Source organism: Bicyclus anynana, chromosome 16, assembly GCF_947172395.1.
Source record: "Bicyclus anynana chromosome 16, ilBicAnyn1.1, whole genome shotgun sequence".
Classification (NCBI taxonomy): Eukaryota; Metazoa; Arthropoda; class Insecta; order Lepidoptera; family Nymphalidae; genus Bicyclus; species Bicyclus anynana.
In genome coordinates, this window is record NC_069098.1 from 12,310,743 (window position 1) to 12,325,935 (window position 15,193).

The 15,193-nt window shown below is 39.1% G+C and overlaps 1 protein-coding gene across 6 annotated transcripts in view; it reads left to right on the forward strand.

Annotated features, from left to right (window-relative positions):
• The window catches only part of LOC112057845 (serine/threonine-protein kinase minibrain), a 224,103-nt gene that overhangs the window by 168,215 nt on the left and 40,695 nt on the right, over nt 1-15,193 (forward strand). Inside the window, exon 1 of one of the 6 annotated variants that reach the window (XM_024098401.2) lies at nt 4,998-5,333. The exons of the other annotated variants lie outside the window; for them this stretch is intronic. Coding sequence (XP_023954169.1) covers nt 5,013-5,333 — 321 coding nt within the window. The 5' untranslated portion in view covers nt 4,998-5,012. Of the gene's footprint in view, nt 1-4,997; nt 5,334-15,193 lie in introns of those variants that run through there. 6 annotated transcript variants of the gene reach the window in all.

Below are 15,193 nucleotides of genomic sequence, written 5' to 3' on the forward strand. Positions count from 1 at the left end.
TCATTCAGAGAACTGCCACCGTGTTAATTGTTGTCGTCAAGTGCTTACCATCTTTGTCGTTTATTTAGAAAGGTATTGGGAAAATTACAGGCATATGAGACGTAATAACTATGCCTCAACTTGACAACTGCAGGGTAGCGCTATGTAGAACTCAATCATATTGTGTTGCAGCACACTTGAAATTTTCCTCACCATGTCTACCTTCACCGTTTGAGACACGCGATAATTAATTTCTTAAATGACCGAATTCGAACCTACGCCCTCCGGATTCGGAGGCAGAGGTCATATTCACTGGGCTTTCACGTTAGCGAAGCTAACTTGACGCTAAGTTAGCTTTAGTAAATTACCAGATTAGATTTGCGTCTGTCAAGTAATTTGTAAACTCATCGAATCTAGTGCCTCGCAGAATAGCTGAGGCAACAGTCCAATACGACAGAGAGGTCATCTAATTACATTTTCGAAAAATCATTAACGGATCATCAGTTATTCGGCAAATGATCCTTCGATTCTTATTTGTGAGGCGCGACGAATAATTCCCTTATAATCTAGCTATCTAATGTAGCCCCTCTCGCCCGCGCCGCAGACTGCCCGCCAGCAATGTTGACGAAGACAGCGTCCGGATCCTATTAGCTAACCAAACTCCCTCGTTTTCACGAGACATATATCACTGGAGCGTCAAAGGAATTACTATTAAGTACCCTAGACTAGACATCACATCAATTAGAATATCCTGGTTTAGCCTGGTATATAAGTTATAAAGATATGGAACCGTCATAACTTGGACATCTTCGCAAGCATCGCCACATATGTTTATGAGAGATAATGCAAAGAAAACTAAATGTATTGAGTTTTCATTACCAAATGTTATAAAATTAGATAAGTCTATAATGATCAATGGTGAAACACTAGAAATAGAGAATTCCACAGTTTTCCTGGGAGTGACCTTGGATTCTAAACTTCAGTGGGGTGCTCATATAGAAAAACTGTCAGGTAAACTCAGCTCAGCTGCTTTTGCAGTGAGAAAAATAAGACAGTTTACTGATGTTGATACAGCTAGACTTGTTTATTTTGCGTACTTTCACAGCGTAATGTCTTACGGTATTTTGTTGTGGGGCAAGGCTGCTGATATACATTCTATATTTGTACTTCAAAAAAGAGCAATTCGAGCAATATATCAACTAAAATCACGCGAGTCCCTTCGTCAAAAGTTTAAAGAAATAGGCATTTTAACAGTAGCCTGTCAGTATATATATAACAGTATAGTTTATGTAAGACAAAATATTAATTTGTACAAACGAAAAGGAGATCTAAACCCACGTCTTACTAGACACGGGCATAAGTTAGTTATTTCTGCATATCGTCTCCAAAGAGTTAAAAAATCTTTTGTGGGTTTGGGTGTACTCTTCTATAACAAGATCCCCAAGACTGTGATGGACTTGCCAATGCACAACTTTAAGCAATGTGTTAAAAAACATTTACTTAGTCGAGGTTACTACACTATTGATGAGTTCCTTAACGACAAAGGTGCTTGGAGGCCATTGGATCAGCTTCCACCTTCACACAGGAAATAAAACTATAAGAAATTGTAATTTAATTGTTATCAAATGTAAATTGTAATACTGTATGACTTTTTTCAAAAGAGCAACTGTTGAGTTTCTTGCCGGTATCTTCTCAGCAGAACCTGCCTTCCGAACCGGTGGTAGAATCTTTACAAATAGTCAACTGACGTGTCAAAAGTGCTTGTAAACTGAGCCTACTTGAAATAAATGAATTTTGAATTTTGAATTTGAATTTTAGAGGTATCTTTTAAATCTAATTAGATGGCATCCGTGGCGCAGTGGTATGCGCGGTGGATTTACAAAACGGAGGTCCTGGGTTCTATCCCCGGCTGGGCCGATTGAGGTTTTCTTAATTAGTCCAGGTCTGGCTGGTGGAAGGCTTCGGCCGGCTAGTTACCACCCTACCGGCAAAGACGTACCGCCAAGCGATTTAGCGTTCCGGTACGATGCCGTGTAGAAACCGAAAGGGGCGTGGATTTTCATCCACCTCCTAACAAGTTAGCCCGCTTCCATCTTAGACTGCATCATCACTTACCATCAGGTGAGATTGTAGTCAAGGGCTATCTTGTAAAGAATTAAAAAAACAAAATAAAGATGAGTACTTCTTTAAATTATTTTTTGATGGCAATGAATTGTTCACATCAATGTATTCCGACTAGAGGCTTGATTAGAGCAGCTGGTGAAGCCACTGTATAGATTTCTATTTGGATGTATTTGGTTTGATGTGTAGAATCTATAGATTTTTGTAGTTGTGTTTCCAAATTGTAAAATTTATTTAAAAGGTATCTCTGAGAGTCAACTTTTTATAGTAGATAAAAAGTGGTATAGATGGGGTACAGATTCCTTATCTCTTAGGAGAAGTGGATGTAGAACTTACTTATCACTCCCGTGAAGTATTATATTATTTAGGTACACGAGGAGTGTTAGTTGCTCGAAATACACTTTGAATAACAACTAAACGAGAGATCGTCGGTGCTCAACTATTTCCACCAAAGATTCCGAGCTCCGAATTCTCTAAATAGCTGCATACGTTGCTGTCAAATAAGCAGGGGTGTCGGCGTAATAGCTTTAATGTTCCCTACAGACGATACTGTAAGGAATTATTAGCTACAGTATTGAAATATTTGCGTACGCAGTCACTTCTTAAATCGAAATTTTTATGAAATCCCTGAACCGTGACATTTCCTATCTATTGTTGGACAACGCATTAAAATCCGCTGCTTAGTTTAAAAGGTTTAAGTACAAACGCGAAAAGCGACTTTGTTTTATCTATACTAATATTATAAAGCTAAAGAGATTGTTTGTTTGTTTGTTTGATTGAACGCGCTAATCTCAGGAAGTACTGGTCCGATTGGAAAAATTCTTTCAGTTATAGATAGCCCATTTATCGAAGAAGGCTATAGGCTATATATCCCCGTATTCCTACGGGAACGGGAACCACGCGGGTGAAACCGCGCGGCGTCAGCTAGTACTAGATAGTATACGCCACGCTGTATCATTGCGTAGTTCCCGTTGCCGTAGGAATACGAGGATAAAATATAGCATACAGTTTCTGGGGATAGTGTAGCTTTCCAACAGTGAAAGAATTTTTGAAACCAATCCCGTCGTTTCGGAGCTTATTCAATGCAAACAAACAATCAAATCTTTCCTCTTTATAAAATTAGTAGAAATGTCGTTTTTTATAGTGAATGCAATAAAGCGTATTGATTGAGTTGTTCTTTTATTAAGATCTTAATTCGACTAAATTTTCTTGTAGCTTGTAGCAGATGGCATTTGGTATTTATGCAGGTAGAACAACAACAACAAGACAATACGTATAAGAAAATAATGTACCGAGAGCAAATAATTGTGTTCTAAATTGAGAAGTGATTTAGGCGAAATATTTACTCAGAAAGAGGTAAAGATCAAGTTCTCAAACATATAATATGAGCTTCGGCAAAACCCAGTTTTATCATTGCACGAATGTTTACAATGCTCTCGCATAAATAAGTAGGCACTCAATAATGGCAGATGATTCATAAATACGACACTCAATAATCTGCAATGATTCATTACACGAACATCGTTCAATCGGCGCTTTCATCTCGCGATTATTTATCTCATTTTCGCCAATTTAATACGGACACCCGCGGAATGCGGATCGGTTGGCGATTTCCGGAAAAATCTCCCTGTCAACGACCGTGCCCGATATAGTGCGGGTCCGTTAGCCGACTGATCGAGCTGGACTCCTGCCACCGGCGCCCGCTAATTATAAGCGTGCATACAATGTACGGATCCGCTGGCCCAGTGGTTGGATATCTGGTTTGGGTCGCGAGGTACTTTGGGTTCGAGTCCAACAAAATATTTCTTCTCAAAAAAGGAGAATAGTTGCTGTTTCTAAAAGCACGTCAACATTGATACTAATGCTACTATTTCGCAGAGCAACGTGGTGGATGTAAGCTCCGTATCCCCTCCATAAGATGGTTCAACCCTGTAGTTAAGTAATTATTAGTTAAAATAGGCTAAATGATAATGACTGAACGATACATGACCATGGCGCTAATGCAGCGGGATGATGCACCATCGTATGCGAGTATACACTCGATTTGATAAAAAATAACAAGGTCAGTATTCCCTGATCATGTAAAGTTTACATCGGTTACCTCATTCTCCGTTTAGATGCTTTCATGTTATTTAACTTTTCGTCAAAGTGGTGATCGGTTACGATCTCAAATATGTTATAGGCGACATTTTGACGGAGCAATGGTATATTCATCATACCAAAATCATGCAAGTCCTCCAAATCATGTGATATTTTAGAATCTCGACCAAATTGATGTATTTCGTAAAGGCTGTCACACAAGGAGACCGTCTAATGTAAGCAACAGTTTCTTCGTGGCATTCGAGATGCTTGTCTCGTGTAAATTGAGCTTTTAGCATGTAGGACTGCTAACCTCAAGAAACCTTGGATTCGGTATCATAAGGACGTTCCCCCAATTAAGAAGTTATTTCTTTTACAAACGAACACCGTCCCACACGCCACATTCCCACGAGATTAATTAGAGAGAAAAAAAAGCCAGTCTGTGGGAGACGATGAGTAATTGCTTGTGAATGTAAACATATGATTTGAATAGCGCATTTTCTCAAGAAAATGTAAATTCGCGTTCGATAACAGTTTACCGTGCAAAAAGCTCGATTATCTGGCCAACGATGAAAGAAAACACGACGACAGATGTTTTGTTTTTAGTTTTGCGGACACACGTCGGAGATATTTGCGGGCGGGCGGATTCCTAGATCTTGACGCGCGGCGTGCTCGTCCGAGTCATCTGGGTCCCGCGTCACTTGACCAAAACATCGAGGCCGTGGCCATTCACGAAGATATTAGTATATTCGTATTATATTAGTCTTTACATTAGGTGTCGTTGCGATAACGTGCCAGTCGCGTCCACGCAGCCGATTATTACGGACAAGTACATGACTAGAGTGTGTCTCGTCTACCTATTTGTTTATTCCATTTTCACTCTGTACACGCGCGTATCGGGTTGTCTCATAGAAATCGCGAAAGTGCTACTACGGCTAGTCGTTAATAGTACATTGCGGGATTTTTTTAGTGAGACGGTGTGGTTCGCTTTGGTGTTGGAGCGTTGTGTGAGGTTGAAAAGTGTTGTGGCGGAGTCCAGTGACCCACCAGCCGTGCGTGAAGCCGGCATGGTGCGCAAAGGGGAGGCCGGTGGCGCCCTCCTCGGGACTCTGGTCGACACGCTCCGGTGGCGTTCCTTCCGCGCCCTCGCGATGGTATGCTCCGGTTTACTTGTCCTTTAATATGAAACCTTTCATGTTTAGTACGAGCTTGCTTTTATCATATTAGTAGTGTGCCCCGCGGTTTCGCTCGCCGCTCGCAACTATCTCTACTCGCATAGGTACAACCAATGTTTGTATGTAACCCATGTTTGACGCAAATAAATAAATAATTATTAAAAATCATGACTTGGACAGCCAGCCTTAGTTTATGTCAGTCACTGACGATCAAGTAATCTCACATGCCTGAAGCGCTAACCGCTTGACAGCCGATAAAACTGATCGTGTGTTGATCGCGGTGTGCATGACATTATGCCGATCACGACCAACACACGATCAGTGCCTTGACGGATGTTTGTCACACCCTGACTCCTACCATGGGTGATAGGTAATTATTGAGATTAGATCATGGTACCTCTGTGAGGTATCAGGTAGCAAAGATCCAAACCATAAATTGTGCTAGTATAGGGGATTTTTTTAATGTCCTCAATCGCCATATACCTAGCATCACAAAAACCCTTCGCCAAGAGGTATCCCTTACAAAACTGCATAACGGTAGGCTATAGCTCTATATTTGCTCCTGCGCTTCTTGCTTGTTTCAGTAGGTACAATTATAATCTTTGATAGTATTAGTTACTTACTTTGTAGTTTTCTCAGTATATTAATGATGCATTAGCTGGCCGTTTAAGATTTATAGTCAGTGTCCGCGGGAGCAAGTCACGTGCGAACGTGAAGGAGATAAAACCTACGGAGCTACATTGTTAGTTTGACGACGAGATCGGCAAATGTAGAACGGCTTTTGACAACGAATTCGTACATTTTGTCAAATATTCCTCTCGTAAACTTTGGTCGGAAAAATGGCTAAACAATAAATAAGTTCAAGTAAGTTTTGAATAATTAATTTCTTTTGATATTATTTTACGAACAACCGACGAATCCAAGCGGCAATGCCACCTGACAATAAACCCTTAACGTACGTTAATTTCGAAACCGGAGCATGCCTTACTATAAATTGACAAATTACAATTAAATGGCGTATAGTAGTTGAGTAGCTACTATACTAATAGAGAATAATTCAAAAGTTTTGACTAAACTTTTGGTTTTGAAACTATCAAAAGTTAGCTCATAATATGTTTAAGGGGACTTAACGACTGAAGGGAAAGGCAATATTGAACAAAAGGATGCGCTTAATTCCTTCTGTAATTAAAATAAAGAAGTAGAGTAATTTTAACAATATTCACTTTAGTCCGGTCTATCACTAAAACAACTAAAATCGTCTTAGTTCGCGACAATGCCCGTGGATTCTCTACGCCAGGTTAATTCAATGGAGTGACGTAAAATACGGCGACAGCGATTAGTAATAAACGAGTTGACGCAAACGTACAGCTCCTTGCGAACGTTTTAATAATAAATCCAATATCCATGTTTTCTATCAATCTCTCAAGAGATTAATACAATTTTTTTTTTAATTTAAAGGTGCAATTTAGCAGTAGCTAATATTGTCTATCTGTTGCATTTGCTGCACCTTTTTTAATTAAGTGCTTTTAAGTTGTTTTTTTTTTTAACATATTGGCCATTTTTACGTAAAAGCAATACGTAACAACAATAATTTGAAAAGTGAAAACTCTATATTGTGAACATTAAAAAGGTGTAGACTTTAAATTTTGGCGAAGATTCTGTATTGCGTTTGTTTTGTCGCCCGTCGCTCTATCGCGACGTAGAAGTGACAGTGGGTCATCGGTCTTGACAGATGAGTCGTGTGATGTTCTTGGGGGCGCATATATGTGGCTGACCTCTCGAAGTTTCTATTAGTAGTTTGGCATGCATAATGAACATGTAAAAGATCGCCAAAAACTAACAGTCTTTGGAGCCAGGAACAAAACATTTAGGTATTTATGCTTGGTGAGTTGTCATGGTGAATTAGACAAAAATATCAACGTAGCGAACCATCATGGTGAGGCGTTTTCCTTCCAAGCTATCTACCAGACTTTGATTTAGTTCAGGCGGCATATTTGTTATTGGACGCATTAACAAATATGCCTTCTGAAAATTGTCTGACTATATTACCTATCTACTTTATTTTCAAATATCCTTCATTATCTGTTGAGTAAATTTTGTTTATTATTTTCATCATTATAACCTAAGTCGCGCCACACATGTTCAGGGGTGCGATTCCGCTATTTTACACTCGTCGATGAAATAGTCGCCTATTACAAGTCTTATTCGAATTTGAACTTTATTTGTATGGGATGCCAAAATTAAAATATCACAAACAACGATGTTTCCATTGAAACCAACGATGTCACAACGCTGTTACTATACAGAATGCGGGGGCAGTTTTAACTGTACAATTTTGTCTAATGGAAATATCAATACACACATATACGATTTAACTGAACTGTTCGACGGTTCAGTTAAATCGTATATGTGTGTATTGATATTCTTACTCTTCAACTCTCCACGTCTGTACCATGGGTAGGTAAGAGCTAACTAATGGAAAACGAGGTAGGTTTGAAAGGATCCTTTTCTTTCTTTTCTTGGTTGATCATTGATTCCTCCTTGACGTCGCTTGATAATACTCTATATTGAGCGTTTATATTTAATTACCCGGTAGTGGCGCGTCGCGTGCGTGATGTTTTGACGGCGTCTCGATGTGTTCGAGTGATATCGAGTGTGATACGCAGTGCACGTGCTTATCGACGCATCTAGTTGCGACTCGAGATCACACGTACGTCGTACACATACAGTACACTGATTACAGATTGTTTCCTCCTACCACCGTTTCTCGATTGGACCTTGCTCTTTTCTCTGTACTCGTTGATTCGGAGTGTTGCTACAGATTTCTCCTCGTCCGAGATGGTATCGAATTTCATTATATTTATTGAAGTGATATATCAATGTTATCTATGTACTCGTAAATAAAAGTGACTCTCTAAATGCTGCTGAGTGTTAAACTCAAGAAAGACTACCTATTCGGCTATTTTTTTATATTTTTGTTTTAGATTACAAAGAAGGTTTTTATCAAAAGAAAAAAATGAAGAAAAACGGATTTGACAGAACGAAGACGTTGGTGAAACCAATTAAAAATAATTTTTTAAAAACTTTTTAAGTAATTTTTGTTTTTCAGTTTCAAGTGTGCATGTGTAAGTAACGCCAGCCACATACGATCAAATATGTTGTGTACTTAGGTCAGTGAAAAAAATATCGAAACAATGCCTATAACTATATTTCAATATATTTTTCACTGCTCATATTCTTAAAAGTGCCCTGCAGACTTGTCAGTAAACTTGATCGTGTGTGGGTGGCGCGTATGTGCGTGTTATGGGTATACAGCTTTAGCGCTTATCGCCACGTCTGACCTCAGCGAGATCACGTCCACTCGATATCGAGTTATCGCTAGATAATTATCGTTTTTCTTTCACTATCGTGTTATTAGTTATCGCGGCGATAAGAGATGTACTTAAAACACGGTTTCAATTGCGTTCGTTAGTATACAGATGCCTCGAAGTTGTAATTATCTAATCTAATGTTTGAAGTCAAAACTTCTTTAACCCCGTTACGTTAGACGCTTTTTGGTAGGGGAAACTGGCGCACGCGCAGTGTACTGTGCGCCTTAGACATTTTTTGGATGTGTGAAAACCTGTACTTTCGTGTCACCGACTTACATATAGCAGTCAGTATATCTGTAGTTATACAGCTGGCGTATAGTGCTGTGTATACAATGATTTTATACTATTAGATATGTTTTCACTATTATACGAAGTATTAGAGTAAAAATTGAGCCGTGATAGCCCAGTGGATATGACCTCTGCCTCCGATTCCGGAGGGTGTGGGTTCGAATCCGATCCGGGGCATGCACCTCCAACTTTTCAGTTGTGTGCATTTTAAGAAATTAAATATCACGTGTCTCAATCGGTGAAGGAAAACATCGTGAGGAAACCTGCATACCAGAGAATTATCTTAATTCTCTGCGTCTGTGAAGTCTGCCAATCCGCATTGGGCCAGCGTGGTGGACTATTGGCCTAACCCCTCTCATTCTGAGAGGAGACTTGAGCTCAGCAGTGAGCCGAATATGGGTTGAGGACGAGAGTAAAAATTGATGATGATAACTCTATAGATCGGTGTGTCTAATCTTGGCTTGCTTCTTTTTTTGTCGTCTATGGAGGCTGTTCTCAACTTTTGACAATTAAATGCAAAAGTGAGTTTGTTCGTTTGTTGAAAAAAAATATTCATAAACTGGTCTTATTTTTTATTTACATAAAGGTATATTTTTTCAATTTACCGTCTGTTATTTTTTTCTATAGAGCATATACCTACATGAAACGAAAGTTAATTCATCCATTCATCAAAGGCTTAATATATTTCACAAGTCAGTCACACAGCGAATCACGCGTTCCCACCATCTGTCTCGCCCAGACACAGCGGATCCGTGTTCATCCTTATTAACTTAGTTATCCAACAAAGGTACAACAACCAACACAACAATGCACAACAATGGATATGTACGTATAACAATAATAACGATAATCTTGAGAATTGCCAACAGTCGCCTAACGATGTTTTTGTAAACTCGTTACATCGCGTCCCTGGGATCCGTTCGCGCTCCACTTGCTCTTTCAGAGCAGTTTTGTTTGTTGCTCTAGTTGCTAGTTGCGACACTGGGGGTCTTGCGTCTGTTTTGCTGCTTTTGAACTGTGCTACAGTTGTCTTCAAGATATTTGCTTATATCTAGAGGACTAGAGAGCTGGAGACATTGCACACTGGCGTTTTTCAAGCGTTCGCTGAATGTATTTCCCGTGATTTCAGACGCCTTAACTCATGTTCTAAGACTCTGCGAAGACTCTCAGAGTAGTTTGTTTGTTTCTTTAGTTGCAAAACTGGGGGTTTAAGGATTTGCTGCTTTTGAACTGTGCTACAGTTGTCTTCAAGATATTTGCTTATATCTAGAGGACTAGAGAGCTGGAGACATTGCACACTGGCGTTTTTCAAGCGTTCGCTGAATGTATTTATCGTGATTTCAGACGCCTTAACTCATGTTCTAAGACTCTGCGAAGACGCTCAGAGCAGTTTGTTTGTTGCTTTTGTTGCGAAACTGGGGGTTTTACGGATTTGCTGATTTTGTACTGTGCTTCAGTTGTCTTCAAGATATTTGCTTATATCTAAAGGACTAGACAGCTGGAGACATTACACACTGGCGTTTTTCAAGCGTTCGTTGAATGTATTTATCGTGATTTCAGTCATTCAAACTGCGCTAAGATCATCGCAAGATCTTACACCATAAGTAATATGGTCTAAGATCTTGCGATGATCTTAGCGCAGTCTGTATCTTGCTTTAATTGCGACACTGGGGTCTTATGGCTTTGCTAATTTTGAATTGTGCTACTTTTTGAAGATATTTGCTTAGATATATCATGAAGACCAGAGAGCTAGATACGTTACACTCTGGCGTTTTTCAAGCGTTCGTTGAATGTATTTAACGTGATTTTAGACGTCGTAACCATACTGTAAAACCTGTAAGTTTGTCAGTCCATTCTCCTACCGTAAGTAAGCAGTACCTTACTTACCTTAGAGTCGCCAAATTTCTTGATTTCATAATATGAAGATATATCAGTAGTGCTATTCTGTAGTGATGTCTTGTATAACTTGCAAGTGCGAGTTTCGAATTCATCTCTATCTTTCTCATTCTATAGTGTTAGACAAAGAGAGATAGAAATGAATACGAAAGAATTGTTACAGATTAGCGCTACAGATGTGAAATCCACAAAAATGCCACTAAAATGTTTTATTTATCACTAGCAGACGAAATGTTTCATTTATCACGATGCATGTAGTAATCGCAATGCACTTATCTACTGTTTAATTAATGTCTAGATATGAGGCTCCGTTGTGTACCTCGAGGTGCTTGTTTCGCTTAATGTTCGACTCCCCAGACGATTTCATTTCTATTTAGGCTTGCACATATTCAAACAACGTTTTGTATTGTTGCGAGTTGGATTTATGATCTCTGAAATGGCACTTGTCTGGTCTGGTGGTGTGTGTTTTGATTTAGTTGTTTTCTTTTAGCTAATGATATACTTTTATACCCCTATTCTGTAAGTAGGGAGGCCTGGCCATCATAAATGTGATAATAAATAGATATCGGACGCGGCCCCCAACAATTTTCATGTAATTTGGTATCGAGTTAGATTCGTTGGCAATGAATTAATCTATTTAGGTTACATTTTAAGAAAACGTACCAAAGAAAAGAGCACAGCTCAGTCACCCAGCTACGATATTTTTAACTGACTTCAAATGGAGGAGGTTGTAAATTCGACGCTTAATTTTTTTTTAATGTTTGTTACCTCATAAATTCTTAAACAAATTAGATTTTTTTTTTGTTTGTTTTGTTTTGTCTTTCAGTGTTAGATAGCCCATACTTAAGATTTTCAAACAGTTCTTTCTCGTGGTTCTTTTATTTTTGTGATTTTGATTTTTTTTTGTAAAATTTATTTTTCTATTGATCCATGACTTTACATTTGTCATGGATCCAGAAGTACCTTTTAGAGAAAATCGCGGACGTACAATTACGTACTGCCCGAATTCAAGTTTCTATTTCCGAAGTCGGCAAAAACATTCTATGTATATAATATGAGTGTTTTTTTTTAGTATTTTTAGCTTTTATAATAAAATTGGATATAAATTGTTAGAGATACAATGGTCCGTTAAGTTAACGCATCTTGGCGGGCTCGGACTGTTGATTTTCGACGCTTACCGACTCTTGGGTAAACTTCATTAACAGGTGTTAATGATAATGACCGAGACGGACGGCTTGACGTACTCACTGGGGAGCCGGCCGTTGGACTAACGTTCCGTTTGGACACTTCCTCGTGCATTAAAAGGTTTCGGTCAAGGCCGGAACGTGCACTTTAAAGAAGAAAAAAAACAATCGTTTACTTGAAAATTATGCTTTGTGATTTAGGTAAACCTTGTTAATAGGTACCGTACTTACTACGGTCAGTAATAAATTACATTATGTACACATTAAAGTTAGATTGAAATGTTTCTGTTTGTGCATTAAACAATACCTACTTAATTATGAAAAAAAATATTAAAAAAAATTAAAAATGTGTTTTTTTTATGTCGAGACTTTTTCCAAAAATGTTGGAACTGATTTTCATGCTGGTTTTACAGGTGCAAATAGATATGCTAAGTTTGGTTCAACACATTATTATAAGCTCTATTAATTTCTGTTCATATGTAACAAAAAAACATACATACAGCCGAACGTAGAACCTCCTCCTTTTTGGTTTAAAAATGTATAGAAAATAAAACACATTCCAGGCTAACGAAATTGTGGTTGCGAGCTAGTCAATAAAAAAAAACAAAAAAATATTGAAACAAGAAGACAATTTCTCGTAATGAATTAGTAAGAAGTAAGTAGTAGTAGAACTGTTTCCATTAATTTTATTAGTATCATGAAGAATGAAGATCGCATAAATATCTTCCGAAGACAAGACCCTACACTATATTTTATTACAACTATAATTCTGCAAATCACTCGCAATTTCTTTAGTACTAGCGAATACCCACGACTTGGTCCGCGAGAAAATCTAGGTATATATTTTTTTTTTCAAGTTACTCTTGAAAGTATTTAAAAGGAATATTCGAGACAGCGTTTTTGGTGATATTTCAATTGACTTTTTCCGACACTTTCAATAATTATTATCATATTATTTAAATTTTACATTAAAACTCAACAAATTATTTATCAAAATTTGCAATTAGGCTTAGTTTACAAGCACTTCTGAAACTTCAAGTTATGTCATGATTTAATGCCTGATATGACGCCAAAAATCTAAATTAATCTTACGAGGGTACCAAATGCGCGTTGGTCCGAGAAGAGCCCACAACCAACTCAGCAAAGGTTTATCGTAGACAGACAAAAAGACTGGCACACGCGGCGAAGGTTTTACGATATGTACATAGACATAGTACGGTATACTAGCTAACTAGCTTATTCTGTTTAGTTTTTTTTTTAATCTAATTATATCCGTAGTGGTAGTTCTTTTAAAACCACAACTTTTCTACCCATAATGTCACTTCCGGTTTTTGCAAGTGACTGGAAGGCTAAGACCTTGTTGCAAATAAAACACTTCACGGCGTCTCGGTAATGGCTAGTGGCGTAAATCCTGTAATGTGTTGGTTATTCTACCTAATGCTATTTAAGCCCTTTTATTTTGCAGTGTTAAATAACTTGAAATTGAAGAGGATGGTTAATTTTATTGTAATACTAGGAGAACCTCGCGGTTCCACCTGCGTAGTTTCCGTTCACGTAGGAATAAAAGGGTACAAAAAACGGGGATAGTGTAGCTTCCAAACAGTGGAAGAATTTTCAAATCGTTTCTATAGTTTCGGAGCCTATTCAATGCAAATAAACAGACAATCTCATTATAATATTAATAAACAGACAATCTCATTATAATATTTATATTAATATAGATTGCTAATACTAATTATTCTTTTCTTTTTTAAATTTGCTATACAAGAGGAACGCAAATGTTGTGACAGTGAGAGTAGACTTCAGTAGAGTGACAACATGCGAGCCACGACATGTCTCGTGAAGACAAATCGACTAATAGCCCTAATAAATAATAGCGAAATATCGCTGTCTTATACGTTTGCGTTGGGACTAAAGAGAGAGCGATATTTCCCTCACGACATAATATCCTGTGTGTGTGGCAGGTTTAGCCTACTGATGTTTTGGACTTCCGAGAAGTTTATTTACTTTATTAAGTACCGGAAGTTAATAAATTATTTGTAAATAAACGGACGTTATGTTAACGTAAAAGGAAGGTATCCTAAAGTCAAAGGGTTTAGAGGTATAGGTACGATGTCGCATCGCAGCGCCTGTCGTCGGCGTCGTGTCGGACGCGCTGCGTAGTCTCGGCGGCGAAGGCAATAGGCACGCCGTATCGCCGGAGCCGCCATCCGCAGAGATGACTATGTTCGCTCTCATTCATTAGAGGGGTGCGGGGAGGGTGCAAGACGTCGCGCGCCGCCCGACGATATCGATTTTGTCCCATCCCCCGCCCGCGCCACCCCACTCCCCCGCTCTCAGCATCCGACCTCGAGTGCTCTCCTCTCGCGCCTACGGACACCTCCGACAGAAACTACGCCTTAACGACATGACGCCACAGCTCAAAATTCCAACCCGCGACCCGCGCGCCGCCTCGCCCCGCCGATCCCTAATGAACCCTCCGGCCGAAAGTCACTCGGTCGAGATTGCACTGCCTCGGCGCGATGCCCTCGTCCACGCCGGTGGAAAAAATAAGCTTTTTGTTACAATTAAAATGGTAAATCAAACCAATTTTAGTAATTGCGAGGTCAAACTTTGAAGTGGCAGCGCACGGTGAGGGCGGGCTTTTTGAACGCGTATGATTTTTAATGGCCGCTCTAGAGTTATTACGTGCGAGTACGCCGGCCAGCGGGCGACGAGGGCCCGGTGGAGGCCCGATGAAGCGCGCCGGATACATTCGCCGATTTACTTATTGCTGTCCTCTGCTAAGAGCAGGTGCAGGGGAACCCGCGGTCGACAGCTGTATCTCGCAGATCGGAGATTGTTAGGCTCATTCCACATATAACAACGCAACCGCAGCGTCTTTAGCGAGTTGCTCTACTATTTCTTATATCGTCATGTTCTTTATGTCGTCGGATTTGGACGCAATGTAGTGCAGCTATAACTAAATAGTTAATTGCGACAAAACCGTACAAGATTCCTCCATTTCACTATTCATCTCAATAGGAAACAATGGTTGATTTAGTACGTTAAATATATAGAGAGACGGAGCATTAAATTTCAACCCTAAACTTCATGAAAA